The following is a 27,789-nucleotide window of genomic DNA, read 5'->3' on the forward strand; positions in this document are numbered from 1 at the left end:
AAGGATTGCTAACTGTGGCTGTTTTGTTTCACTTTTCAATGGTGACATTCTTTTTTTTCAAACTAAATATTCTAAGCACATGCTCAGTTAAAGGCCATACTGAAGTTCACATGAATACGATTTCAAATGGGTTTAATTATTGGCTTTGCTAGCCAATAAAACATCATCGATATTTTAAATCTTATTCTGACAAAACTGAACTAAAATCATTATTAATAGCTAAATATTAATTAACAATTCCACTTTACAAATGTGTGAAACAAGACAAAAATATTTTGTCTACTTCGCACATGTAGCTAATGCCTCCTTAAATATTTTTATTATTCTAATGTGTCTTACAAATTAGTTCTTATTGAATTAGGACTTGCTCATTTTGTGCAAAATTGAAAAGTGGTCTCCGTTTGAATCTAGTCATTGCTATTCAGATATTAACCAAAGGTTTATTAAAAACAATAATTTGTTATGAAATGAATTGAACAAAGATGATAATGTGTGTACATATTTTTTATGGGTAAGGCCATATTCGATTAGGACATGGCTTGTATCATTGTGTGAAGAAAAAGAAGGAAAGAAAACTAATGCGTATTGTATGTATATATATAATAATGGCAATTTAATGTTAAGCATATTAATTTCGATATGATTATGAAGTAAAAGTGAAATCAGTAATGACCATTCGGTAAATATGTTACCATAGTATATCAACATTATCAACCAGTTCATTGTTTTAATTGAATTAGCAAATTTGTGAAAGGCATGTATAAATTAACTAGTTTTGAAAATTTATTGGGTAAATGATTGCTCTTTTTATACTTCCTTTCTACGGAAATAAGTCTCATTCGGTGATGTCACAGTCATTGGAAAGAGGACAATAATCTCATTACAACCCAGCAATATATGATTGCGTTTATAAAACTGTCCAAGGGCTGACTTCAATTTTAACACTACGAATTTTTTTTTCAATAGCCTTTGAAAAGTCTTGCAGTTGTGAGTAGTTGTACATTTTTCAGGTTATCATGACATGAGCAAAATATTCCAAACAAGTTTTCAATTTATGTTATGTAACTATCGAAACATATAACTCTTACTTTGAGGAAACAAAAAAGTTATCAGTTTAAGTGCTTTAAACTTACTTTAGTTATATTTGATTGTTAAAGAAAGAATGTCAGTTGATGCAGTATATTTTTGCAGAGTCTAAGTGTAGATTATCGATAATATTCTCTTCGATGGGACTGTTACAAGAGCAAAGAAAATTTAGTGCTAGCGGCATCGGTTGAAAATACATTAGGAAAACGTTATAACCTTTCTGTTTCAAAATGATAAGGTTTTTGGATGACTGTTAAAAATTGATAGTATATTTAAAAAAAAGGAATTTAAAATGTAGAAAAAAGGGAGGTCCTTATTCTTGAATTTGAGATATAAACCGATAAAAATTAAGTGGGTAATAATTCTCTTTAGACTTTTCATGCATTTAATATTGGCACCTTTTTCTTGTAAAGAATTTGAAAAAACCAAAGGTTTTATAAGATGTTCAAAAATTGCTTTTTGAGCTGAATGTTATGGTATTATAAAAGGAAAAAAGGGGTTTACGGGGTTATTGGCACCTCATGGGTAAAATTAGAAGATTCCGAATATCAGAAAAAAGATATATGAAAAATCAAGAGTAGCGAACATCCTTACTCTGTTTGTACATATTGAGATATAAAAGATAAATATCTCAGAATCTAGACTGTACAGTAAAAACATAAATAGAGCCTTGCAACCATTGTTTTTATTTCATATATAGACCCATAGGTTCTGTATATCCCACCTTCAATTCGAATATTCAGCAATTTATAGCTAGAAGTCAGAGTGTTCTACTTCGCAACTCTACAGATACAGACGATATTCAATATGGAACAGATGTTGCTGATGGAAAGTGGCATTTCATGGTATTCTCCTGGGAACCTTCAGGAAAGTTTAAAATATTCATAGACTCAATTAAGAAGACAGAATATGATCAGATGTCAGTGACTTTGAATTTCCATGATTATGTGAGGTAAGTAAAGAATAGATATAATAAGACATTTAAGAAGGGGCATTCTGTGGAAGAATGAGAAACATTATCCTCCGAAAACACTTTAACATTGCCATTTTCATGCATATGTCTTACCTGTCTTCACCTTGATATAAAGACAAGGAGATGTGGCATGATTGCATATGAGACAAATTTACACCAAAGTTCAAATGAAGTGGTTGTTAGTAATTATAGGCAACCAACCATACGGCTTTCAGCCTTGACAGTTATGTAAGGTTTCCTTATTAATATGGACCTAGTTCCTTAAGATACAAAATCTCCTTTTGTGATTTTAACCGAATTCAATATACATTGTAAATACGTCAGTCTTACCTGAAAGGAATTTTTTTCACAGCAAAACACATTACAGTTAAGGTTTGGAAATTTACACCATGTGATCGCTTTGTTAGTAAAAAAGTGATACTTATCGCGGTTAAATTTTGGGAAGTTTACACCCTGTAATGACTGTGCCCGAAGAGACCACTGACCTTCGGTAGGAAAACTAACTATCCTAGTAAATTAAGATTGGAGTCGAACGCGTGCGGGTTTCGAACTTACAATCGCAGAATTGATAGGCTAGTGATACAATAGTTCGACTACTTTGACCACACGGCCATCGAGGCTCCTTATGAAGGTAGAAGCGCAACTATAAATCAATTTATTAGTCAACAATATACTTTCACATTGACGCCACAGGTCACAGACATGACACAAGGTGTTGTGCAATACTTTATGAATTTTTAATAAACATTGCATTATCTGTTTACGCTACAACTGCAACGAATTAAATTAAAATATAAGTTAATCAACCGTCAATCGCCATTTTCAAAATGCTCACCAAAGAACATTAATTATTTTAATGCAGTGCGATCAACAAAACTTGAAATTTCCATATAACATATCAGAAATGTGTTCATTGGGTAAAACGTTACAAAAATGAAAACCGAATGATTATGTTTTGGGTTTTTGTTTCAAGGGACATATAAGAGGAATTTGTTGTTTGTGTGCCTAACATAAAATCCTAAGGCGTGGCCATAGCAAAAATGTTATCTCTAATAATTACATTTTCAGTTGGCAAGTAATTTTTGGATCAACGGATACTCTTGGTAGAATATCAAAACTGAGGATTTACAAGACGGTTTTCAATGATATAGACATATACAAAGCTAAAGACAGCATCAGTCATTTGTCATCAGACCAACTGATACAAGGATGGACGAACATAAAACTGGCCTGGTCCACATTTAAAAAAGTACCTAGTGGGGCAGGAGATGACAATGTTTGTGATATCAATTTCCCTGCATGTCTTGATGAAGGTATGCACTATGTAATTATTTGAGGGAATGATCATTTCCTGTTAAGCTTGCATATACGTCAGTCATATCACTTTTTACTCACACGTAAAGCCTTTTCATGGATTTCTACTTATTTTGTAATTGTGAACAAGATAATTCTAAGGCTTTATTTTCCATTTCAAGTAATGTTTAGCAATTGAATCTCTTATATCATGTATATTACATATCAACTACTTTCTGTTTTGAACATAAGAAATGTGTTATAACCCTAATATATCAGGACTCATAAATATAGAAAAAGAGGACACTAACTTTGTTCTGATTAATTACAAGTGGATAAAAAATAACTAAACGCCAATAAGCAAGACGTGAGACGTGATATACGTCTATATAAAATTCCCCAATGCAACTCGTATAAATACAGTTGGAAGTCAACTCATAAAAAACACAATTAAATGACTTTTCACGAAGTTTCACAGAAGTTGAATCATTAATTTAAGAATTATTCACGTGCCTGTTTGTATAGATGTATTTTAGGCTTTTTATTGGAATGAGAAAATAAGAATTTTATATTCATCTGAATTTTTGATATTTGTCAAAGCAAATGATATTGGTCAAATCGGTAAAGTTTGTCTGATAATGGAATAGACTAAAAATATGTGCGCAATTGAGTATCGATGTTTATCTATGTTGTCAGAACATGTGTCATTTAAAATTGAGAATGGAAATGGGGAATGTGCCAAAGAGACAACAACCCGGCCAAAGAGCAGAAAACTGCCGAAGGCCACCAACGGGTCTTCAACACAGCGAAAAAATCCCGCACCCGGCCCCTAAACAAAAATGTGTACTAATTCAGTGAAAATGTACGTCATACTAAACTAAAAAAAAAATTGAACTAAAATTAAAAATCATACATGACTAACAGAGACTCCAGAATTGGGAGAGGCGAAAAAATGCGGCGGGGTTAAACATGTTTTATGAGATCTCAATCCTCCCCTTTTACGTCTAGCCAATGTAGAAAAAAACAAACACACAGCAATACGCACAGTAAAACTCCGTTTAAAAGAAGTCCGAGTCCGATGTCAGAATAGGTAACAAAAGAAACTAAGCAAAATGACAATGATACATAAATTAACAAAGAACTACTAGCAGTTACTGACATGCCAGCTCCAAACCTCAATTGAACTGATTTAAAAATTATGTCTTCATCACATGAAAGTCAAGCACAATCCCTCACGTATCATGCCAACAACTGGTTTTAGAATGAATGTGTTTTAGAATGAATGTGTTTATTTCCGATGCAAAGATCCTATGAGTGAATCAATATTAATACCAAAATATGCCATCTTTAATAATCTGACAACAGTATTGTAACTATAAAACATATTCTTATTTTGATTAAGGTTAAAATCTGTATATAAAAGACATTAATTCATTATGAGGTTATGTTGTTTTTTTTTGTAAATTTGCATCACATCGAAAAAAATGGAAGACGTAATAAAATATGATATGTTAATTTTCTCCTAATTTAGTGTATATAAAATGTTGAAATTATTCGAAACACTAAGGTTTATCTACATCACCCCAGGTATAGTTTGCCTAAGCTGCATTTGGCTTAACTTTCGGAATTGTTGGTTTTCAAAGCTTTACAACTTTGTCAATGATTTGGCCTTCCGATGCTTTGATTAGAACGCCACTGATGGTTCTAATGAAGACGAAACGCTCGTCCGGTGTGCAAAATTTAAAGTTTAATATATTTGATGAGTTCATATTATTTTTTAGTCTAATACAACATTAATCTGCGAACAAAATTCATTACACAATATCTATATATATATTTGAAAAAATCTAAAGTTAACAAAATCATAATACATGTAGTTCTATATTGACAATAGCATCTTAAAATATTTACAGATAGAACAAAGCCAAAAATAAGCTGTCCTGACGATCAAATAAAGCTTGGTACTGAACGTCTTACAGCATTTACAGGTCTGAAAAATAATTACATCAAGATTGAAGATGTCAAATATGTGAATACATCAGTTCATGATGGTAAGTTTATATTCAGATAAAACTCTTACTGATGATCGTCATTGAAATAATCAATACGTAGCTGTATAGTTGGTGTTTTTTATTTATGAATATGAGAATGGGGATGAAAGTTCATTGACATTCAGTAATAGAATTTCGGGGAATGTTGGTATTCTGTTAAAATTCAAGAAAATAAGTATATTTATATTCTGTTTTCAAATTGTCTACAATATTCAGGTATGTCCAAAATGATGATGACAATATTTGACAAAATGATACCAGACCTTTCGTTTGAAAATAGTGAAAACAATATACATCAAGAATCTTTTCAATATTTCTGTCAATATAAAGTTTGAAACTATCTTAAATTAGAATGTCAAATATAACATTTTCTGTGGATGAAAATGATCTGTTAGTAATAGTATACAAGGTAAAATGATAGGTTGTATCTGCTCTTCAACGTTTATAATAAGTTTTGGATTTTCAAATATTATGGCTTGGAACATCAATTATTAACGATACATCAATTGTCGCATTTCGCATCTGGTATAGTAAAATTGTTATCGGTTATGTTATTACTACAGGGGTGGACACCTCTATTGTTGAGCTGCAAGTTCCTGAGGTTTATAACAACCCAGTGGTCAGTTATAATGTACTTGCACAGTAAAAAGATAATTGTTGGATTGAAATTTGCTTTTATAAACTTTTGGAAATAATTTAAATTAAGGTTTATATCTACATGTATAGCTCTGCGTTATTGTCCGGCTTTTACTTAACCTCTGATCCTTTTTAATTTTTTCAGCTTTTTGTACTAGGTTTTCGATTTTAAATGTGTTAGACTCAAGCATCACCGAAGATACATAAATAGTCGCAAAGCGCATCTTGTGCAGTGAAATTAGTACCATAAATTTTACTATGTCTTTTCCGTGAAATAATTTGAGAGGCGATTAACCAATACATTTCGAATGTGTATATGTTGATACCGATTTAAACATGTAAAAGTGGAGGTCACATCTGATATCGACAATCTTCAATATTACTGTTCATGAGTTATGGTTCTTGATTATTTCGATTCCTTGCGATAAATTTAGAGCACTTTGTTTAAAACTAATACTTGAAATTTTAATATACTGTGTCCTATGACAAAATTTATGTCAGGATTGGTCTGACTTTCAGAAGTTATGCCTCTTGTCTGTTTTAATAATGACATTAATGAGTATAACTACAACCCAGTTTGCTGTCTTTTTGTAATCCTTTTGAAATTTTATTGTAATCTCATTTTTCAGATGAACTATATACATATGGTAGCAGCAATGAAGTATTCATTGGTTATGATATAGCTCTTAATTATGGTATATGTAGATTTAAAGTTTATGTAAAATGTGAGTAAAAAGATAATTATACAAGTTATTTTTGTACAATTAGTATCATATCCATTTTTAAGCTTCAACGTAGGTTTATACAACCTTTGGGCTGTTAACATCCCTTTCACTAGTAAACCATTTTTGACCTGAAACGGTCATTTACCTGAACAGCTCTTAAAAGACTGAACAATAAATTATAACGTCTTTTTTAGTTTTCAGTAAATTTTCAGACTTAACCACGCTAGTAAATTCAGTAATGTTCAAACATGTCGCTTGCTGCAGTCAATGAAGATCTCTTCAGTCTATGATCAGATTGTTTAGTAGCTGCTATTCATCTGTAGATATCAACATCATACTGAATTGTCAGAAGTACTACTGAACAGTACTGAATTGACTGCAAACGAACTGTTTTGGCAGAACTAAGTTTACCGCACTGGATAAGTGGAAAAGCTAAAATGACCGAATAATTCGTTATTCCGGATTCTCATATCCTATTAAAATCGAAACAAACTTAAATTCATTTACTAGTGTTGTGGGCATTCAGTTTTTTTAAACATTAAAAAAATTAAATTGTGACCGAGTAACGACAAATCATTTGCTTCAGATAGGAATTAAGTGCCACAAAGGATATGTTTGTCCCAACCCACTAAACAATATGGTCATCATTAATTTAATTTTATATTATACATCAAAAGTAACAAAGAGTAAACTTGTGTCATGGATGGATACCCCATATGTTTTTGTACAATGGATATAAGAAGATGTGGTATGAGTGCTAATGAAACAACTCTCCATCCAAGTCACAATTTGTAAAAGTAACATGAGTAAATCATTATAGGTCAAAGTACGGCCTTCAAAACGGAACCTTGGCTCACACCGAATAGCAAGCTATAAAGGGCCCCTAAAATGACTAGTGTAAACCCATTCAAACAGGAAAACCATCTGTCTAATCTATATAAAAAACGGGAAATGAGAAACACTTATGAACCACATCAACAAACGACAACCACTGAACAACAGGTTCCTGACTTAGAACAGGTGCAAACAAATACAGCGGGTTTAAACGTTTTAATAGGCATCAACCTTCACCCTAACCTAAAGCAATAGTGTAACATCATACCATAGAAAGACATACTATGAAATATCAACTGAAATGGCTTAACTCAAAAGCCATTAACAAAAACAAGTGAACATACACTGAACGAATCAATTTGATCTATGACACAATGTAAATACAAAATTAATTAAACAAGGGGGTTAGATGTCAAACAATATCAGAAAGACAACCATAACCTTGGACAAAACACCGCCAAGGAAAATAACGTACACAGGTAAATACAAATAATTTGGAAGTAAGGTAAACAATGGAGTACGGAAATACATATTACAAAATAAATAATTTTGTTGTTTATAGTACCAGAACAGAAGTGAAAAATTATCGTCATACCAAACACTTATTAAAGGTGGAAAATATTAAAAATAGTGAGACGAGATATATAAATAAGTAAACAGTAACTAACAAAAATGCATTATAAATTATATCAACAGGTCAAATTAATACAAAAGTAAGATTTGAGAGTACTCGCAGTTACTGAAAGCTGGTTAAAAGCAAAAAACAATTTATGATAAAAAATCATGCATCAGTGACTAAAATCAACTAAAACTCATCCCAGGGATTAAGTGTTTTAACGTCATGGACAGTCAAAGAAGACATGACTTGTGAAATGCCGAAATAAAAGTATCGACAAGCAGTAGGATAGTTAGGAGTTAACCTTTTAATAAATAAGTATAATGTTATATATAGATAGAGTAATCTCTATATAGAAAATGAACGTGGATGTGTATTCAAACATCCCAAAAAAACGTTTAACAAGAATACAAATTTAGATATGTTTACATTTGTTGATGAAAAAAAAAAACGATATATGTGCCAATGTAAACTATATTCGAAGATCTAATTACAAAATTGGTAAGATAATCTTTACTTATAAGTTTGTTTAAAGGTTCGATGCGTTTAAACGGATCACATAGTGATTTCCGCGCATTTAGTACAAACATGTCATTCATTACTTGTAATAGGATGAATAAAAACGTTAAGCTATTTTTTTTTATATTGGTACAATCAGCAGTTACAGACACTTTTACGATCAATTGTCATATAATACTTCAGATTTAAGACAACATTTTAATGTGTTTTATATACTTTCATGGCTAAGTTTTATTATAAAACACTTGTACATAATCTTTCTCTAAAAAGTTATTCATTTTATCAAATGTTTCAAAATTTTTCCGCTATTGAATTATTGTCTTCACGTCTATCAAGTCAGCTTTTCCTTATGCAGTGACCTTAACTCCTGACATCTTTCGTCAGAAATTTGGCAATCACTCAGCTCTAGTTCGAAAGGAAAACCCCAATAAATGTTAAAAAAAACAATTGTGAAAAGAAGATGTTATCAGTCGTTTCTGAAAGAAAGTTTTGATACACCAAACCATTTAACAACTGCGATGACAAAGTTAAATTAGCTTCTAGTAATTGTAACGTATGGACAATATAAAAAAAATCCCATTTATTTTTCACGTGCTCACTTATTCTGTGTTCATTGTTTATTTGTCCCAATCGGTACACTTCGGCACAAAATCATAAAGTTGTTCAGCAGGCAAATGTTATGCAAAACAATCAATACATGAAATAGTGTTTGTAGAATATACGTTACGGGTTCGTGAATTTCATAAAAACCGAACACAGAGTACTAAGTTTAGTATATATATAAAAATAGGAAGATGTGGTATGATTGCCAATGCGACAACGCTTCACAAGAGACCAAATAACACAGAAATTAACAATTATAGGTCATCGTACAGCCTTCAACAATGATGCATGTATTGTTTCAATAATTTCTCCAACAATATTTTCATAATTTTCATAAAAACCGTACCCTTACATTATTATTGTTTTCAACAGAAACTCGTTTTATATGACTTTAAAACATCCATGGAAATTAACCGAACTTTTTTGTAAATGTTGATATAATGGCACGTAGGTGTATAATATGCAACTACAGATTATGCACAGTAATTCAAATTGACTTCTTATGACCAAACCCAAGCCTTTAAACTTTGATATCGACTATGATATATGGTAAATGGATGGATAACTACTTCAAGATGATGTGTTTTACTCTTCATATTCTGTAACCTTAACTGTTGACTTCAGGATTAAGTAATTGTGTTTGTGTTTTCATGTGTTTAAATAAAATTTGTCTGCATGCTAATGCTTTTGGTCGTCATTTCACAAAACCAGAACAGTGTCATAAATAATTAACTCACCGTCACCAGTTGCTCAATTCAACATCCTCATGTGGTGTCTTTTGTTTAGTTTAACTTGAAAATAAAATATGTGCATTCTCTTCTGATACAACCTAGACCAATTTTGACCAAATTTTATTCGAAATAAAGCATACTTGTATTCAATTTCTGAAATTGTTATAGAAAAATATCGGATTGTTATAAATACAAATTATTATATATTTACAAAGTTATTATGTATCTTTACAGATGCTGATTGTCCTAGACCAGAAACTGATGCAAATATTGGTTATTGTCCTAACAGTAAACATATTTGTGAATTAAATTGTCCATCTGGAAAAGCGATATCTATAAAACACAAGCTAAAATACAGATGTGGAGCGTTGGGTGTCTATAATTTTGATCATCCAAGGAAGAAATTTATTTTGCCTACGTGCGGAGGTTTCTTACAGTTAATAAAAAGTAGGTTTCAATCTTTTATTACGCATAGCAAAACTTAAATACATGCTGACATCGTTTATAAGAATCTATGTTGTTACTGGTATTTTGCCCCCCCCCTCAAAACCATTTGGGCAATTTAAAAAAAGACTTTGCCACATTATCCTTCTGTGTCATGCAATGACCTTTTGGCAAACCGTGATGATGTCTGTTCAATATTTCCTGGCTTGAATATATGTTTTAAAGTGTTCGCTTGTGGAATTTATCCATTTTTGTCATACTTGTAATTTGTAAATTTCTATTTGCTAATTGGATTTTGTGAACCTTTCATCAATAAATTGAAATGATTTTTTATCCATTTTTAAATGGATGAAAACGAGCCAGTGTGAGCTATTCTCATCACTTGTCTATCGTCGTCCGTTAACTTTTACGAAAAATTTCTATGAAACTACTCGACTGATTTGAAATAATGTTTGACCCCTTTTATCCGTGAAGTATCTAGATTGAAAATATGTCCGATGGAAACGATGTGAAAGTTTTCTAATGAAATAGTGGCCGTCATCTGATGTCGTATTTTACTTGACCAGTTGGAACTGACCGTTATCGTAATCATTTTTTGGATTTAAGTTTAAACAATGTGTTTTATAATTCTGCCTGCTCACAAACATGTTTCCCAAGTTTAATCCACCATTTTCTACATAAAGAAATGCCTGTATCAAGCCAGGAACATGACAGTTGTTTTCCATTTGTTTGATGTGTTTGAGTTTTTGATTTTGCCATTTGATAAAGGACTTTCCATTTTAAATTTTTCTTCGAGTTTGGTATTTTTGTTATTTTACTTTTTTCTAAAGCTGTAGAAACGACACTTACACGTAACTGTTTCAGGTGTTGATGGTGTGTACAACTGTTTGTGTATGTACGTAGGTCGCTCAGTCATGTATATCTCTGTGTACACAATTAATTTTCTTGTGCAAATTGGTTGTTTATGGTTAATGTAGTTTGCTGTGGTGTCAATTACTTGGGAATGAAGAGATTTAGAACCTAATTTTGTTTCAAGGTTTAAATTTAAGTCTGTTACATTATGGTGATATTATTGGATTGTTAGAGGAGCTTCACTGTGCAGTGCTGTTGAATTACATTCTCAAATTAAGTTAATAAATATTTTCTTCTACATGTTAGTTTATTTCCTGTAGGTCAAGACAATCTGACCATAGCTTTATCAGTAAGCCTCGTTTACAAAACTGTGCCCAACTGTGTTCCAACATTTCCATCAAATATCAAGACAGGTTTGGAGGTGAAACTTAAGACTGATCTTCCGAACCTATGGCCACTGACGGCAGGAATGAATTGGTGCGGTAGTCAGTGTAAGTGGAATGCTGTTTGTCGGGGGACCTCTACATATATAGACGTTACTTTTACATTACCTCAACTATCGTAAGTAAAATCTGTATTATTGTAAAAAAAAATCTTTTAATTTACTATTATAACATGTATAACTCATTAAGACAATATTTTAATATCCCACTGTTAGCTTGATAGCCTTTAAGGATAGGTTTGTAAATTAGGATGTGATATCCTGTTCGAAATAAGATATCTACATGTATAGCAAGCATCCAAAAACGCATCATTGAATCTGTGGAAGAATAAGGAAAGATGTAAAGATATTTGTTGCTACTAAATTCCTGATATAATGATTAACCAGTGTTATACAAGAATTACGTCATCTATTTCAAAAACCTTTGTTTCACTGTTTTCGTCAAGCTTGACTTTATTTTTTTGATTCTTTAAACAATGCTACATGTTTAAGTTCCTTTTAAATCATTGTAAGTAATATTTCGACTGTGTTTAATGTGAAATTTAAAGATTTGTGTGCCTGTTTTATACTGTTTATCTTATAAGGTCTCATTTTAAAAACTTGTGATTTTCATATTCTCAGTTATTTCTACTATTATTGGAAACCGTTTTTTTTTTTGTATATAGAAAAAGATAAAAAAAAAAAAAAGAATTATGTTCAGTTAACTGACTGACAGGATTGATCTAAACTTGCCTCTTGTACACTAAACCTATATGTTGCATGACTTATTCATGATTTGAATTTATCCACAGCCCTTTTTATATAATTAGGTAAAAAGATGAAATATCAATAAGCCAGTTTCATACTTTACAATTACTCAAAATGATTTTGTTGACTGCTACAAATTTTAAGGTATCACAACGACGCAGGCATATTAAAGAAAGTAGATTTTACATGATAAAAAGAGTTTTCAGTTTCGGAAAGCTATATTGAGCAGTGAATTTAACATTTAAGATAATTATTTAAAACGTTACTTATACCCTTCCCTTTTCACGAATGGGACCTACCGAATTAGACTATTTACCGGATTTGTAATAACATAAGCAACACGACTGGTGCCACATGTGGAGCAGGATCTGCTTACCCTTCCGAAGCACCTGAGATCACTCCCAGTTTTTGGTGGGGTTCGTGTTGCTAAGTCTATAGTTTTCCATGTTGTGTCTTGTGTACTATTATTTGTCTGTTTGTCTTTTTATTTTTTAGCCATGGCGTTGTCAGTTTATTTTCAATCTATGAGTTTGACTGTCCCTCTGGTATCTTTCGCCCCTCTTTTACTGGTTTAAATGTTAGGTTATAATCTAACATGTGTGTGTGTGTGTGTGTGTCATATATATATATAATATATAAAGTTAGATCAAATTACAATACAAAAAACATTTTAAGTATCCAGCTGGAATCCACTACTATATATATGTGCTCTTTTGTCGGGCTGGTGTCTCTCTGACATATTATCCGTTTCCATTCTCAATTCTATATATACATGATATATGCAGCTACTTAACTGTGTTATGTTATATAAAGAAAACCAGTGTGTTATTTAGAATGTATGTACCTATTCGGAAAATATAAGATTTATTTTTGCTTTTTGAAAATAGGACGAAAGCGATGATTCTCATCTTTTTTCTCCATTTTGCCACTATACATATTTCTTATCTATGGAACCGAATATTGTTTGTACGTATATCTTCCTGAGAAAGTTTGAGTTGTTGGGTTGTGTGGTATGTGTTACTGTCCAAATATTTGTAATCCTTGTTATCCTTTTTCTTTATTGATAAGGACATATTGATAAAAATTTATACTACGCTATCTCGATCAGATGTATTATTGAATATTGTTTACCCGAAACAAAACTTTTTGAAAATATGATATAATTTTATGACAACTTTCATTTTTTTCGCAGAGCAAACATAGATAGAAATGGAAAAACATACAAAGCAAGAGAAGCTATATTGATTTTCATACTACAGGAAAATGGACTAAATTTTAATGTTAGTGTAATTTATCTATATTTGATAAAACGGCAAAAATTTAAATTTTTGATGTTGATCATGCAGGTATTACACATGAAAGTTTCTCTTCAAACGTACTGCATTTGGTTTCTTTTGGAATAAAATATTGCAACCAGAGACAATCTTTTTCCTCTGATTTCAAAGTTGCATAAATGTTTTCCTCTAAGTCCACAAAAGAAGATGTTTTAAAACGAAAGATGAAACGATTGGAACACCCCTACATGTACATGTGATCCTGATTAAGCTATAAGGTTGATTAGTGAACTACAGTTTCATTTGTTACACTATGTAGAATCACATTTTCATTTTGTTTTTCTAAAACTACATGACCAGTTAAACTACACATAGCGGAAATGATGTTCATGTTTGAAAGGTCCATTTTCAATGATTTTCATTTGGTTCTTAGACAATTCACACTATTAAGGAGGTAACTTTGCCATTCAAGGAATTCGTCCTCTTAGTAATACTCCAAATCTTTATATTATAAAAGAAAGATCATTTGCCATCTTGTCAAGATGTTTGATTGAACATATTTCTCTCTAAAAGTTCTTACTACCATTCTTTCTACAGTAAAATATGGCTTTCAGAAATATTGTCAGTGGTGTCAATCATATGTGTATTATTAAAAGACTCATAAAAATCTACATTCAAGAACCTTCAATGAAACTTTTCAATTATATCAGAACTTGGGAATTTTTCCGAGATTTACACTCATGCTCAATTGAAATATCCTTTCATTTAACAAAAAATAAGTTGGAGGCTTACCCTTCCTGAACACATCATATTACCCTCGGTTTTTGGGTGGGTTCGAGTTTTCGTAATTTTCGTTTTTTGCCATGCTTTAGTCGGTCTCTTTTCGACTAGTGTTTTGATTCTCCCTTTGGTATCTTCCGCTGCCTTTGTTTGATAAGTGCTTGACTAATTATTCCGACAAGAAGCTAAACAAAGTAACGAAAAGATAAAAAAAAACACGAAGTATTGATGTTAAAGTTCTCTCAGTTACCTAAAGCTAGTTCAGATACATCCAAATCAAACTATATATTAATCAGTACATGATGTTAAAACGCCATTAAAAGTCTGAGAAAAGCATGATCTTGTGACATGCGAAAATATAAGTATTAACAGGATGTAGGATCATACTGTACGTGTTCATAACTGTATAGCAAAGCATATTAAGTTATATTTTAAATAATTAAGAAGACAATCAATATTAGTACCGATAAAGACTGTATTCAATGATCATCGTCACATTGTTTATTTCAGAATGTCGCAGGTGCACAGCTTGAAGGGGATTCAGTTACCATAGATGTAAGTTCATCCTGTCCTACTGGCTACATGTTTGTTAGGGAACAATGTGGTAAGTTTCAAAAGGCTGTAAACAATGCAACCGCGCTGGTAAACCCCTTATTGAACATGTTCCTTACAAAAAAGGCTTTGTAATAATAGACATGAAAATTGAAAATTTGCAGTTTGGATATTTACTTTGGGATGCAACTCAAAGCAAAATAAACCATTGCCAATTGTTCGAGTAAAATATATTGCTTGGAAGAGTTTTGTCCGTCTAAAAAAGTCTAAAGAATCGTTTGAGATCTTAAATGAAATATGCATATTTTAAAAGAGGAATTCAATTCATTTGTAATTCTTCTCACGGAAAAATATTATTTGCCGTTTTCTTGAATATCGATAGCGAATATATGCTTCACAAGAATGAAAAGATACAAGATACTTTATTTTATCACAGTAAACTCACACAGGTGATCACAATTTTTGTACTGGTCAATTCAACTTCTCGGTTTAATTTCAATTTCAATTGGACAAAATGTAGATAAGTGAGAGGTAGAGATTTGATTTAAGATGTGTCATCCAAAGTTTCACATAAAGCAGTACTAATTTGACACACACACACACATATATATATATAGATTCGAACATTCTTACAAATGGATTATCGGATTTATCAAATCGAGATAATTAAATTATCGAATTTTAAAATCCGGGCCTCTTTAATATTCGATAATTAACTTTCGAGATTGGATAAGTCTAACAATCCGTGTGTAGCTATGTAGGAGTCTGTTTCTCTAATGATTATCTAATGCATAGATTTTGATAAACAAAATTCCCTTATAGTGCCTTTCACATTCCTGATTTCTACATCATACACTATGAATTTGTCAATTTCTCTAAAATCTGTTAGTACATTTTGAGATATCCAGAGTGCTGTTTAAGGTAATTCAAACTTAGCTAATCATCTACTAAGATGATCAGCAAACAGACGTTGATTATATTGTTTTAAACAATGGGTCCAAAAAGGGTCAAATTGCCAAATAATTAGAGAACCTTTTATAAACAGTTGTTCACCAAACAAACAAAAAAAACATGTACAATGATCGATGAATGTGCAGAGGTTTAACATTTAATGACAATTTATATGCATGGTCAGTATAAGAGCATATTAATGAAATATGAATTAAACCCTGCTTTGTACTAGAGCGACAAGCAAAACCTGAAATGTAACGTGTTGGCGCGAGTAGTTATAAGAATGCACCAAGATGTCACTTGTTAATTGTGGAATTTACGGGGAATAAAAAATCTACCAGGACGACCACAGCAGTCTTATGTATAATAGTACTGTTGTATCAGAATATTTATGATATTCTTTTTGTAGTTGAGTGTGGAAAAGGAACATATAGAAATGACACAACAATGACGTGTGAGTTTTGTTCCATTGGATCGTACCAAACAAATGTTGGACGAACAGTGTGTGAATCGTGTGAATCACCTAGAACAACACTCAACTTTGGGTCAGATCCATCAACTGATTGTATAGGTTAGTTTTTTGCAATTATAAAATATTAAATTTACTTTCAAAACCCGTTTTTTTTTTTTTTAAACAATCGCAATTGTTTAGACATGGACTGCCAGGAGCAATAAAATACAGATGGTGACATAAACTATGATTGGACTTACTAAGTCATAATTGAAGGAAGAGAACAGGAGAAAAAATTATAGTACGTTTATACATGTTATATTTACACCGTCCTTAATTTTTAAAGTTAAATATTAATTTACGATTGTTCGATTAATAAACATATTCAATATGACCTTTTACTGTACATACTATGATTTGCATGTTTCATTTTTTTTTGGCCGCTAAATAGCAGGGACATAAAGTATTATACATACATGTATCAGCCCTTCTGTCATTACACGTTTTGTCTTATATTTGATGCGTTTCCCTTAGTTTTAGTTTGTTACCCGGATTTGGTTTATCTCTATCGATTTATGAGTTTCGAAAGCGGTATACTACTGTTGCCTTTATTTGTTTTGCCTGCAGATATTGATCCGAATTTGATTTATTGGTAGCTAAATTCGCTTTATAAGTGTATAATGTTGACTTTGAAGAGTGTGCGTTCGATTCTTATTTTCGTTGTGGATGTAAGACACGTGTCATAACGAATGTAATGAAAATTGAACTTGTCTAGACTTTTGTTTGGTAATGTCTGCAGATTTATTTTTTTAAGTTTTTATACACTATTAATAATAAATACTTACATAAGATATACTTACTGGAACTGTGATGAGATGAGAAAAGCTATACATTTTCTCTTTGGCAATAATTATACATGATCCGGTTATACATTTTATTAACATGCTCTCTTTGAAACTAGGTGCACCTGTTTACTTGCAGAATTGATTTTGTATTTTTATCAATCTGAGTTTATTGCAAACTCTATAAATGAACTCTGTAAACATTTTCTTATTTAGTCTAACAGAAATGTTACCGTAACGTTCATTATAATATATATTTGCTTTAAATTATCTCTAATTATGCTGCAGAACTTTGACCCTGGTAAAAGACTTTCAAAAAAAGCTTTGTATGAACAGCAATAAGTGTCTATTTTAATTTCGTTATTTTAATTTCTTACGGAAAACTATATACTTAAATTGACAAAATGGAAATTTTCCTTTTCCTGAAAAATTGTAAATTTTCATTTTGTTTACGATATTTCGTTGGTCACATTTTTGTGTTTTTACATTGTTTCTGTTACGAATATCGTTTGCAATGCCCGTATCCCGTATATAAACGAACGAAATCTATGTATAACTAAAAATTATTCAGTCAGGAATAATGATATAACAAATTGTTGAAAGCCTTCATCAAAATTTTTCAGAGATAAAGAGATTCGGTTATGAAAGTTCGGCTGTACATGTACTTGTAGATTATGATTAATTTGTTTGTCCCTTTTATTTTTTGTCATTCTTGAAGGTTATCATTTTAACATTGCTGTCAGATATTTGAATATTGTCTGTATCGTTTGTAACATTTATCATACTCAATTATGTGTATCTATTTTAACCGGTATTGATGTCTAGTTACTAATTGATATTTATGTCATTTCGAATATGGTTTACTTATTAATTGAAATTTGGCAATTTCTTATAAACAAGCCATAACTGTTTTTACCTTTGACATGTTTGAAATATCTCACGTTTTGTCAGGTGCAGCCTTAAATATCATAGATATGGGTTTGGGTTTGCTCAATGTTGATGGTCGTCCAGTGACCTGTAATTGTACAATTTTGTCTTTCAAAAGTTGGCAAGTGCACCTGTTTTATATTGTAAATCCTTGCTGTATTTCGCGCTTTTCTAACATGTACCTCCGTGTATGCACTTATAGCCAGTATAAAATAAAAATATTCTTACAGTTATAAAGCTGTACAACAATTTGTGAACGTGCATTTTTGATAACCGACTATATGTCATGTTATGTATGCTACCACATCTTCCTCTATCTATTAAGTTGCGTTAAATTGTCATCTCTCAAAAAAAGAAGTGAAAAAATCCAATTAAACATGTTAAAGGCGCAAAACACTCTCCTTCGGTAAATAAGAATAATATTATAATATCATTATGAAGCCCGCTTACGGGTGCGGGATTTTCTTGCTGTGTTAAAGACCCATTGGTGGCCTTCGGCTGTTTTTTTCCTCTCTTTGGTCGGGTTGTTGTCTCTTTGACACGTTCCCCATGTCCATTCTCAATTTTATCAATAGAATGATGTTATGATACCAATTTCAGATATATGATCTATTGCATTGCATTCAGCTGGTAAAATAGAAGTGAATATACATAAGAGAATTCAAACTCATAAGTCGAAAATAAACTGACAACTCGATGACAAAAAAAAAAAAAAAAAACCAAAAAGACAAACAACAGAATGCAAAACACAACATAGCAACAAAAGACTGATCAACATTATACATTGGGTGGGTGGGTGGATAAACATAATAACGAACTGCTGCTACGTTAACTATAGGCAAACTTCGAATAACTTTAATTTCTCAAACAAACCCCTTAAGTAATACTTAATCATGCTTTTCACGAATCTCACGAGCTGCAAATACCCGTAAAAGCTGCATTGCGGGTATATGCCATCCAATCATATTTAACATAAACACAAACCATATGCTAAGTATAAACACAAACACGTGTTTATAGTAAACAATCACTTGACCGTTACAACGTCATGTGACCGATAACTTCAATAAATATATTTGTTTTAAGGATGCCTTCTTCGCATTGATCTTATTGATCTGTGCTCAACATAAATGGGATTTAATTTGCGTGCTATAACATTTGTATATGCTTTTTGCCTGTCGTTATAATTACGTTTTCTGGGCTCGCCTCCGACTAAAGTTGACGAATTCTTGACATATTGATGTCCATATGGTGCGTCATATGCTAATTGCATAAAGCGTTATATGAAAGAGGACAGACGACCTGAATCTGTCATACCTTGCATAAAAATGTCTTAGGTAAAGACATTACCGTCTGTCATATGTTATGTTCATGGTTCAGCATATGCACAAAAACTGTGTAGATTTTTATCATTTGAATTTCTCACTTGTTATAGTGGTTATATACAAGAAATAATGCAAGGCGTGAATGTCTGTCAGACCTCGACCACATTTAAGGATAAATGATCAAGGTTAAGTTTTTGTGATCAAGTTCGTATCTCAGAAACTTTAAGCAATAGATCAACTATCTTTGGTATATAAAATGATTGCAAGGTGTTATTATCCGTCTAGCCGGTTTCATCTGATCCTGGCCTTATTTTCATGTTTCATAGGTCAATGATAAGTATGTGGCTTGGTCTTTTTCTAGGATAGCATAAGTAATAGATAAGCCATATTTGTTGTATAGAATGACTGTAAGATAAACATTTCCGACCGGCAGTTTACATCTGAAGTTCACTGTATTTCATGATTCATAAGACAATATTATTGTTTGTAAGTTGGTCTGTTTTTTAGATGTAATAAGCAATTAATCAACTACATGTATATTTGGTGTATAGAATCATTATAAGGTTTACATTTCTGTCTTGCAGTTTAATCTCAACTTGACCTAGTTTTCATGGTCATTGGTTAATGTTAGGTCTTCCTAGTTTGGTTCTTTATTAGATAAAGGCAAGGATTAATATTCATTGATTACTCCTAAAAGTTTCTATTGAACATATTTGTGAAAATACAATGAACTTAATATTACACAGCTGATGTTTTCATACAAATTCTTGTGTTTAGTTAATTTTGATGCTTGCATATTCCATTTCTATTTTTTGTTTGTGCTGTTTTACTGTCTTGATATATTATGTTATGTTGTGCATAAAATAAGACTTAAGAAAAACTAATGTCTGATCACTGCTCAGCTTTACATATATACGAATTATAAGAATAGTATAAAGTGTTTCATTTTATGTAAATTTTTTGTTTGTTGTTTTTCTTTAGATAACTGTCCATCAGGTCAGTATTATGTTACAAGTGCTTCTAGTTGTGCTCCATGTGAAAGACATTACTATCAACACATGAGTGGACAGGACTTTTGCTATCCATGCCCACATGGAACGATATCTAGCGAAAAAGGATCAAACTCCTCAGATAGCTGTTATCGTGGGAATGCTGAAGAAGGCAAGTTATAATATGTATATTTTTCTTAAAAAGCTTTACTCTCGTTTCATCATTAACGACGATCGAATCAAAATACCTAATTTATCCTGAAAGTAATAATCAGACGTATACCTAACTTTTCAATGGATCATTAGACTTGGTTCAAATTGGATTATCTTCTGTTTACCAAAAGAAAATAGAAATAAAAATAACTTGACTATTTTACAATTGCATTATATGTATATGACATACTCAAGATTCTGAAGTAAAGTTATGCGATGAGTATTTAAGTCTCTTATTTGCCATTTGTTCATTGTTTTGTCTTGTTCAACTGTAACTATGTAAATAATAGAATATTGGTTCCAGGGTTTGTACCAAATACCACAGAATCTGGACAGATGTCCGAAAACATGGCAAATGCAGGTAATACTTATTCATATTTCAGTTTTGTTTACATCAGAAATTTAATGAATGAATATATTTAGCCTCATTCAATGGATAATAAAAGTTCAATTTTCACACTTCTTGAAAATGAAATCTCATTGATGCAGAATGTAACTGAAAAGAAAGCCAAATTTGTGTTATGAAAATAAGTCAAAGATACAACGGGATTAGTCTCAAACTCTAATTGAACAAACAAACGGTTTTTTTTTTGTTACTTACCAAAAGTAGGACAAACGAATCAAACAAAAAATTAAGAAGATCAAATTGTTTATACCACTTACCACTTACAGCAAAAATAAAGCAGGGTATAAAAATTCGATGAAGTCTCTTTTTGAAGAATTTTGAAAGACAAACATAATAGATAGTATTACAGAATTGCTTCAACATATATTTAACACGCCAGAAATTACTGATGTGTTCGTTCTTCACTCAACGAAAGAATAACATCTAAAATTTATTTTTCATATCCAGGATTAATTATTGGATTGGCTGTTGGATTGGTAATGTTATTGTGTGTTGTAATAGCAGTTGTAATTGTCTGTAAAAGGTATTTATCAGCTCCTTCTGCCACATTATTTTTGTATCTATCGAAAAATATGTAGCGAAAGTAAATATAACATGTTAGATTCAATTTGTTTGACCATGAAAGTACTATATGGACAAGAACTCCAACGAAAATAAGCACATTCCCATCCCCACTGATTCTTTAGGAACTAAAAAAATCCGAATCAGTTTGTTAAGTAGGTGATAACCCCTTTGTGGTGTATCTGTACATGTGATGATGCCATTGCTTCATCAGTTAAATGAGGCTTATCATATCACGTGATTTGATATCGAATGTTTTATCTACGTTTCAATGTTAATAAACACAGAAACTCCCGTGATTATTTGTGGATCGCCACAGGAATGACGACACCTGTTTCCTTTAAATTAATGAAGTCAAAAGCTAAAAAGATATGAAATATCGGTCAATATTAAAAAGAATGACATTTGAAAGTAAACTGCATTTAGAAGCAAGATTAACTTATTATTTATTTTTATTTAATATATTTTAATCATTGAAACTTTTTAAATGGTAATTCTCCGATAATAGAAATTATATGAAGTAATAAAGTGTTTGCAGAAAAAGTAGAAAATGTAAAAGTGCTTACTAATTAAGTTTTTAAGAGGTTGATACCCACATGTGATGACATTTATATAACATGTAGAGTTTTTACGACCGATAACATACAACACTTTTTATATTCCGGTTTCATTATATAGCATGTTAAATGATAGTTATTATCTTAAATGCCAAACTGGGTTATTTAACCATCTTCAAATTATAACATTTTTTTATTTTATCATTGGAACACCATTTTTAATTTAAGTGTGTGTGTGTAAATGTTTAACGATACTGAAACAACTTACAAATTATGTTAAGCAAATTACGTTGAAAATATTTGCACTTGACCATCAGTAAACACGTAATAGAATATTTGTCAAAGTCAATGATAGTTGCAGATAACAACTTATTTGTTTTCCTTATAATTAAAAATAAAATCCAATCGAGCCATGCCTGTATCATATACATGCAATATTCGTTATAAAAAATGTCAAATTTGTTTGTCCGTGCTTTCTTCCTGTTTCGTAGTGATAACAAGTGAGTATAATATTTTCATACAAATATTGTTTTATTCTGCAATTTAACATTTGCGCTTCTATGTATATTTTTTTTCTTCTCAAATAGTTGAATTTGGTTTTCAATGATCGACATGATTGAAACGCGGAACACGACGCGGACCCAAAATTGAACTGAAAAGTCAGCAGTAATTTGAATTTAACATTTCACTCGCAATAGATGAAGAATACCAGGAGACTATATAGTTTTACGTATATCGTTTCGTGTTATCGGCATGTACACCTATGTATGCATTGTAAAAAGAATGATTATAGGATAAATGCATGTAGCCAGCGGCTCTTTCACGAAAAATAAAAAAACCTACAATTAATATTGATTTTAAGTAAAACTGAAATCTTCATGACCAAATGATGACATGCGCGTAATTTTTAATCTAAAGATATTTTGTTTAACCAGTCGCAGAAGTTTCTTGTCGTAAAATTTCATTTTCTTGACAATAATATATACATCCGGTTATTTCGGTTTTATTCCGTTATTACGATCAATGATGGAGGTTCCTAAAAGCATACATCGATATGATATGTCAGCTTAAGAAACAGATTCTTAACGATTTTACGGCATCTCACTTTAAGTGTTTGAAGTAGTTTTGTTGGAATTCCTGTCAATGTAGTGCTTCCATGGTTTGACGAGTATAACCCTACTATATATACAGTAGTGTTACATGTCGTAGGAATCACCTATCAACTTAATACTAGTTAAAGATAGAGACCATGCACTCTATAAAAATTACCAGTAAACAAAGATTAAAGAAATAAGTCGACATGACCGAATTTGTCAATAAAATCCTTTATATGAGTATCGACCTTAAATGATTTTTTTTATGTGTTTTTATGCGCTGTTGACAATATTCAAGAAAACTATAATTTGTATTAATAATCTATGAGTAGCAAATATATTCAGCAAGTTAAGATCTGAAATAACATTGCCGAATTTTGACGAATTGAGAGTTATAATTATAGTTATTGGAGACATTGGTCATAAACATGTACAAATGGTGCTATAAAGCTTTCTGTTTACCTAAAGAAAAGAATGGGTAATAACATTATTAGTTTTTCTTGTTTTTCTTTGACTTATTAATTATTTCCATTTTTGTTTACTTCTGTAGATTTAATTCGTTTCAATCAAAATCAAAATTATAATGCATGAATTTCAACTCATTCTGATATCGCTTTAGTCTAATATTTCGAAAAGAATCGTACTTGTTTACCCTTTGATTTATTTTTGAGGCCAAAGAAGCCGGTTCACTTCAAAAGTTGTGAATTACTTATAAATAAAACCAGTTAATATCAAAAGAATGACGTCTTAATATGCCCGAAACAATCTTCTTCAACAAAAGAATATTTTGATTTTTAGTATGTCCACAAAGCCAAAAGTGTAGTCTTTCTCAAACAGAGTTTTCGTTGAAAATACGGTCATTTATTTGGGATTGAACGGATGATAGGCTTGCATATATTCGGGCGTAACGGTGGGTTTTTGAACGGTTGGGCGGTCATATACTATGCGTTTTAATTAGCTAACGAACTTTTCAACCAATGCTTTTCAAATTTTGATTTGTTGATACAAAATGAAGATCATAGTTGATATTAACAATTTTTACTTTGCCGTTCATAAGTTTTGGTCCTTTATTGATTGGAAAATGTCGTTTCCGTTCATTAGATTTTGAACTGTTCAACCAATGCTTTTCATATTCTAATACCTTGTAACTAGTGATAAAATTGAGGTCAAGCTCGATATTGCCACCAAAAATAGAAATTTGAACCTGTCGAAAACAATTCGTCTTTTTCCTCTTACGTTAAAAATTACTTATGTTAGCAGTAGGCATTATATTCATGTTGAATAAACGAACTTTTGAAATTGATGTTCATCTTCTAGCACATGTTTGACTACATGTTTCTTAAGAATTGCATTTCATAATTTTAGATTGACAACTGGTAGTCTCTATGCAACGGCAATAGGTCACAACCAAAACCAAGGCCAATCAAGTGAGCACCATTACGACGAAATGAATAACAGAGGTCAACAGAACCTGAATGTTGATAGTATTCCACACAGTTGTGATGTGTCTAACAATGGAAACGAGAACGCTGATAATAACTATGCTACAATTACTGAAATAGACTTTAGAAATTCAAGTTCGAATAATGATTATTTTGAATTGGTTGAACAATCAATGGAGACGGAAAACATATAAACAATAACAAAATTAGTCCGAAAAAACAAAATATTTAGACTTAAATAGCACGGACAATAAGAAAGCACTAACGCTAAATATCAACTTGTTTAGTGTTTAAACAACAAATGTTTAATATATAACAGACATATTTATCAGGAGAATGATGAAACCAACACAGTCAATGCGTCATACAATATATGTTATTGTGAAAAAAACGTTTCAATAAAATAAAAAAAAAAATGGATATTGAATTTCAAAATATGTATCAATATGTAGCATTTCATCTACAATCTTTAAATCGAACTTGATATAAAGATGTTTTATAATTAACAGTATGTACTTTGAATAATTTCAAGTTGTGTAACACTCGTCATCTACATCAAATCATTTTTTAACCGAACACTAACTTAAGTTTGTGTATTTTTGTCTTTAAGAAAAAAAAATATTAACAAAAATACTAAACTCCAACTTAAATTGAAAAAAAACATAATCTTTCTCCATAAAAACTGACAAAATTAAACGTTAGACTTTATCAACAAATAGATCGAATAGAAAACAACTATCATCTTTCTGTCTTGGTACAGGCATTTTCCGAAGAAAATGGTGGGGTAAACATGGCTTTATAGCTAGCAAAACAGGCACTTGGAAAGCAGTTGTATACAGAATTTCAAAAGTATAGAAAGATAAATCTCTTGATGAGGTTTTTGTAAATTTGGGATGACAACCCTGTTTTGTATAAAAATTGTAGAACTAAATGTAAAATCCACAAAGCAAGTATAGTTGTGGACGTTTAGAACGGTTGTCGTCCTGCAGTATAATATCACTAACCACAATTTACATAAGATTTTATACAGCTATGCCATAAACAATACAAGAAGACACAATCTTGTGCAAAGCCCAAAACAAACTTTATAGAATTTGGTCAATTGATTAAGTATTGGATTTCTTAACTTTTGGTTTGGATCTAACTTGATAAAGTTTATTCAAGAAATACATGTCGTGCGTTCGGAAATTGGTATAATTAAAGTTTACTTAAAAACAACTGGGTACATACTGCTACTGGCACTCTAAAGCATGTTAGCCCCGTCACATTTTGTATGACTTGTGCCTGACCAAAGTAAGAAGCCTGTAATTCAGTGGTTGTCCTTTGTTGCTGTGTTCTTCGTTTCTTGTTTTTTTTTACATAAATCAAGCTGTTGGTAAGTTTCTCGTTTGAATTGATTTACATTTGTCATTTCGGGGCCTTTTATACCTTGCTATGCAGTATTGTTCATTCTTGAAGGCCGTACGGTGTCATCTAGTTACTGACTTTTACGTCATTTATTTTCAGGTGTAGAGATGTCTCATTTGGGATCATTACATCACATCTTCTTATCTTTTTAGAGGGTTCAATCCACCTAGAATCCATTACTCCGTGTGTTATTGCTTTAACAGTTTCATTATTTCAGCATTGATGACTTCCAGAGTGCGTTTGTACAAGAGTCAAACTTACAATAATCCAAATGGCAAGACCATATTACTTGTTTTGATTACGTTTTCAAAGACACTCTCTACGAAGTATGTTAGCTACATGTAAACCGTCGTAATACCTAATACAGCTAAATCTATCAAGGAAAACAAAACTTTAAAACTGCAAGGAATCATGTCGACTTTGCCAGACTCTAATCAAAACATGAAAAATAAGGATCAGATACTCTTTCAGAATGGAGCTGTTAATACTCCTTATCTACAAAATGTTTCTTAAACCCATAGACTTTCTGCATACGTAGCCGACGCTTTTGACAAATACGCTTTTGTCCCTATAGTAAACCGGAACCCCAAAAAGATCACATGGAAACCAATAAATAATTCAAAGACGTTTACTAACGAGGGAATTATTAATAATCAGAGGACTTTTTTTAACAGACAACAAGGCAGTCAAAAATCTGAAAAAAATATACTAAAAAACAAAATTTGTTGTCAGGAGTGGAGATTCCTTTGGAACCCCTTTCAATGTTCATTCACTGATGTCCATGAAAAAAATGTTTTGTTGAAGAGCTGATCAAACCTAATAGTACCTACATTATATCTAAAGCCGGGAAAAGAATCAGAGCTCTGGATAAGAGAATTAATTATAATTCTAAATGTTTTTACGAGCACGGGAATGATTTACCAATTTATCAACTTGTAAACAATTCCAGGGTTTTTCCATTGTTAATAGCCGTATATTATTCGTATACTTGTAACAAACAGTTAAATAAAAATAAAATGCGCAAACTTGTTTAATTGAAAATTTAGGGACAGTAACATTATGCTAGATTGTACGCTGAAAACGATGATCAGATCTGGACTTATGATTCCTACGCAATACAAAGAAATTAATGAAACTTCATGACCTCATTTAGAAGTAAGTAATGATTATATACACCAGGATCGTGGTCCACAAGTAACATTGACATTATATGGGTTTTAGCATTATTTAGCTATTTTTTGTGTTTACAGACGGCTTTCAATTTCATTAACTACTCATTCCAATTCATCAACAAATTCATTTGATTACCTCGAAGATACGAAAGACATTGAATATGTTGATAAAGCAAAAAAAAAAAAAAAAAAGAGGAAGAAGCTCATTGTGGAGTCACAAGTGAAAAGGCACGCTAGATAAATGTATATGATAAAGGAACCTTAATTTTTTTTTTCGGTTGTTGCTTTGATGAT

At 31.4% G+C, this 27,789-nt stretch overlaps 1 protein-coding gene across 9 annotated transcripts in view; it reads left to right on the forward strand.

Moving 5' to 3' along the window:
- LOC127709457 (uncharacterized) overlaps nucleotides 1–25,336 on the forward strand; it is a 378,921-nt gene extending 353,585 nt beyond the window's left edge. For 4 of the 9 annotated variants that reach the window (XM_052215022.1, XM_052215029.1, XM_052215028.1 and 1 more), the window contains 13 exons: nucleotides 1,787–2,038; nucleotides 3,128–3,372; nucleotides 5,266–5,403; nucleotides 6,669–6,764; nucleotides 10,302–10,514; nucleotides 11,684–11,924; nucleotides 13,745–13,832; nucleotides 15,117–15,210; nucleotides 16,519–16,680; nucleotides 20,636–20,815; nucleotides 21,161–21,217; nucleotides 21,710–21,785; nucleotides 24,840–25,336. In XM_052215022.1, the coding sequence (XP_052070982.1) occupies nucleotides 1,787–2,038; nucleotides 3,128–3,372; nucleotides 5,266–5,403; nucleotides 6,669–6,764; nucleotides 10,302–10,514; nucleotides 11,684–11,924; nucleotides 13,745–13,832; nucleotides 15,117–15,210; nucleotides 16,519–16,680; nucleotides 20,636–20,815; nucleotides 21,161–21,217; nucleotides 21,710–21,785; nucleotides 24,840–25,110 (2,113 nt within the window). In that variant the 3' untranslated portion in view covers nucleotides 25,111–25,336. The remainder of the gene's footprint in view (nucleotides 1–1,786; nucleotides 2,039–3,127; nucleotides 3,373–5,265; nucleotides 5,404–6,668; nucleotides 6,765–10,301; nucleotides 10,515–11,683; nucleotides 11,925–13,744; nucleotides 13,833–15,116; nucleotides 15,211–16,518; nucleotides 16,681–20,635; nucleotides 20,816–21,160; nucleotides 21,218–21,709; nucleotides 21,786–24,839) is intronic. The other 5 variants (XM_052215021.1, XM_052215027.1, XM_052215026.1 and 2 more) reach the window with 5 other exon arrangements.
- The last annotated feature ends 2,453 nt before the right edge of the window (nucleotides 25,337–27,789 follow it).

Source organism: Mytilus californianus, unplaced genomic scaffold (genome assembly GCF_021869535.1).
Source record: "Mytilus californianus isolate M0D057914Y unplaced genomic scaffold, xbMytCali1.0.p SCAF_7, whole genome shotgun sequence".
NCBI classification, from domain to species: domain Eukaryota; kingdom Metazoa; phylum Mollusca; class Bivalvia; order Mytilida; family Mytilidae; genus Mytilus; species Mytilus californianus.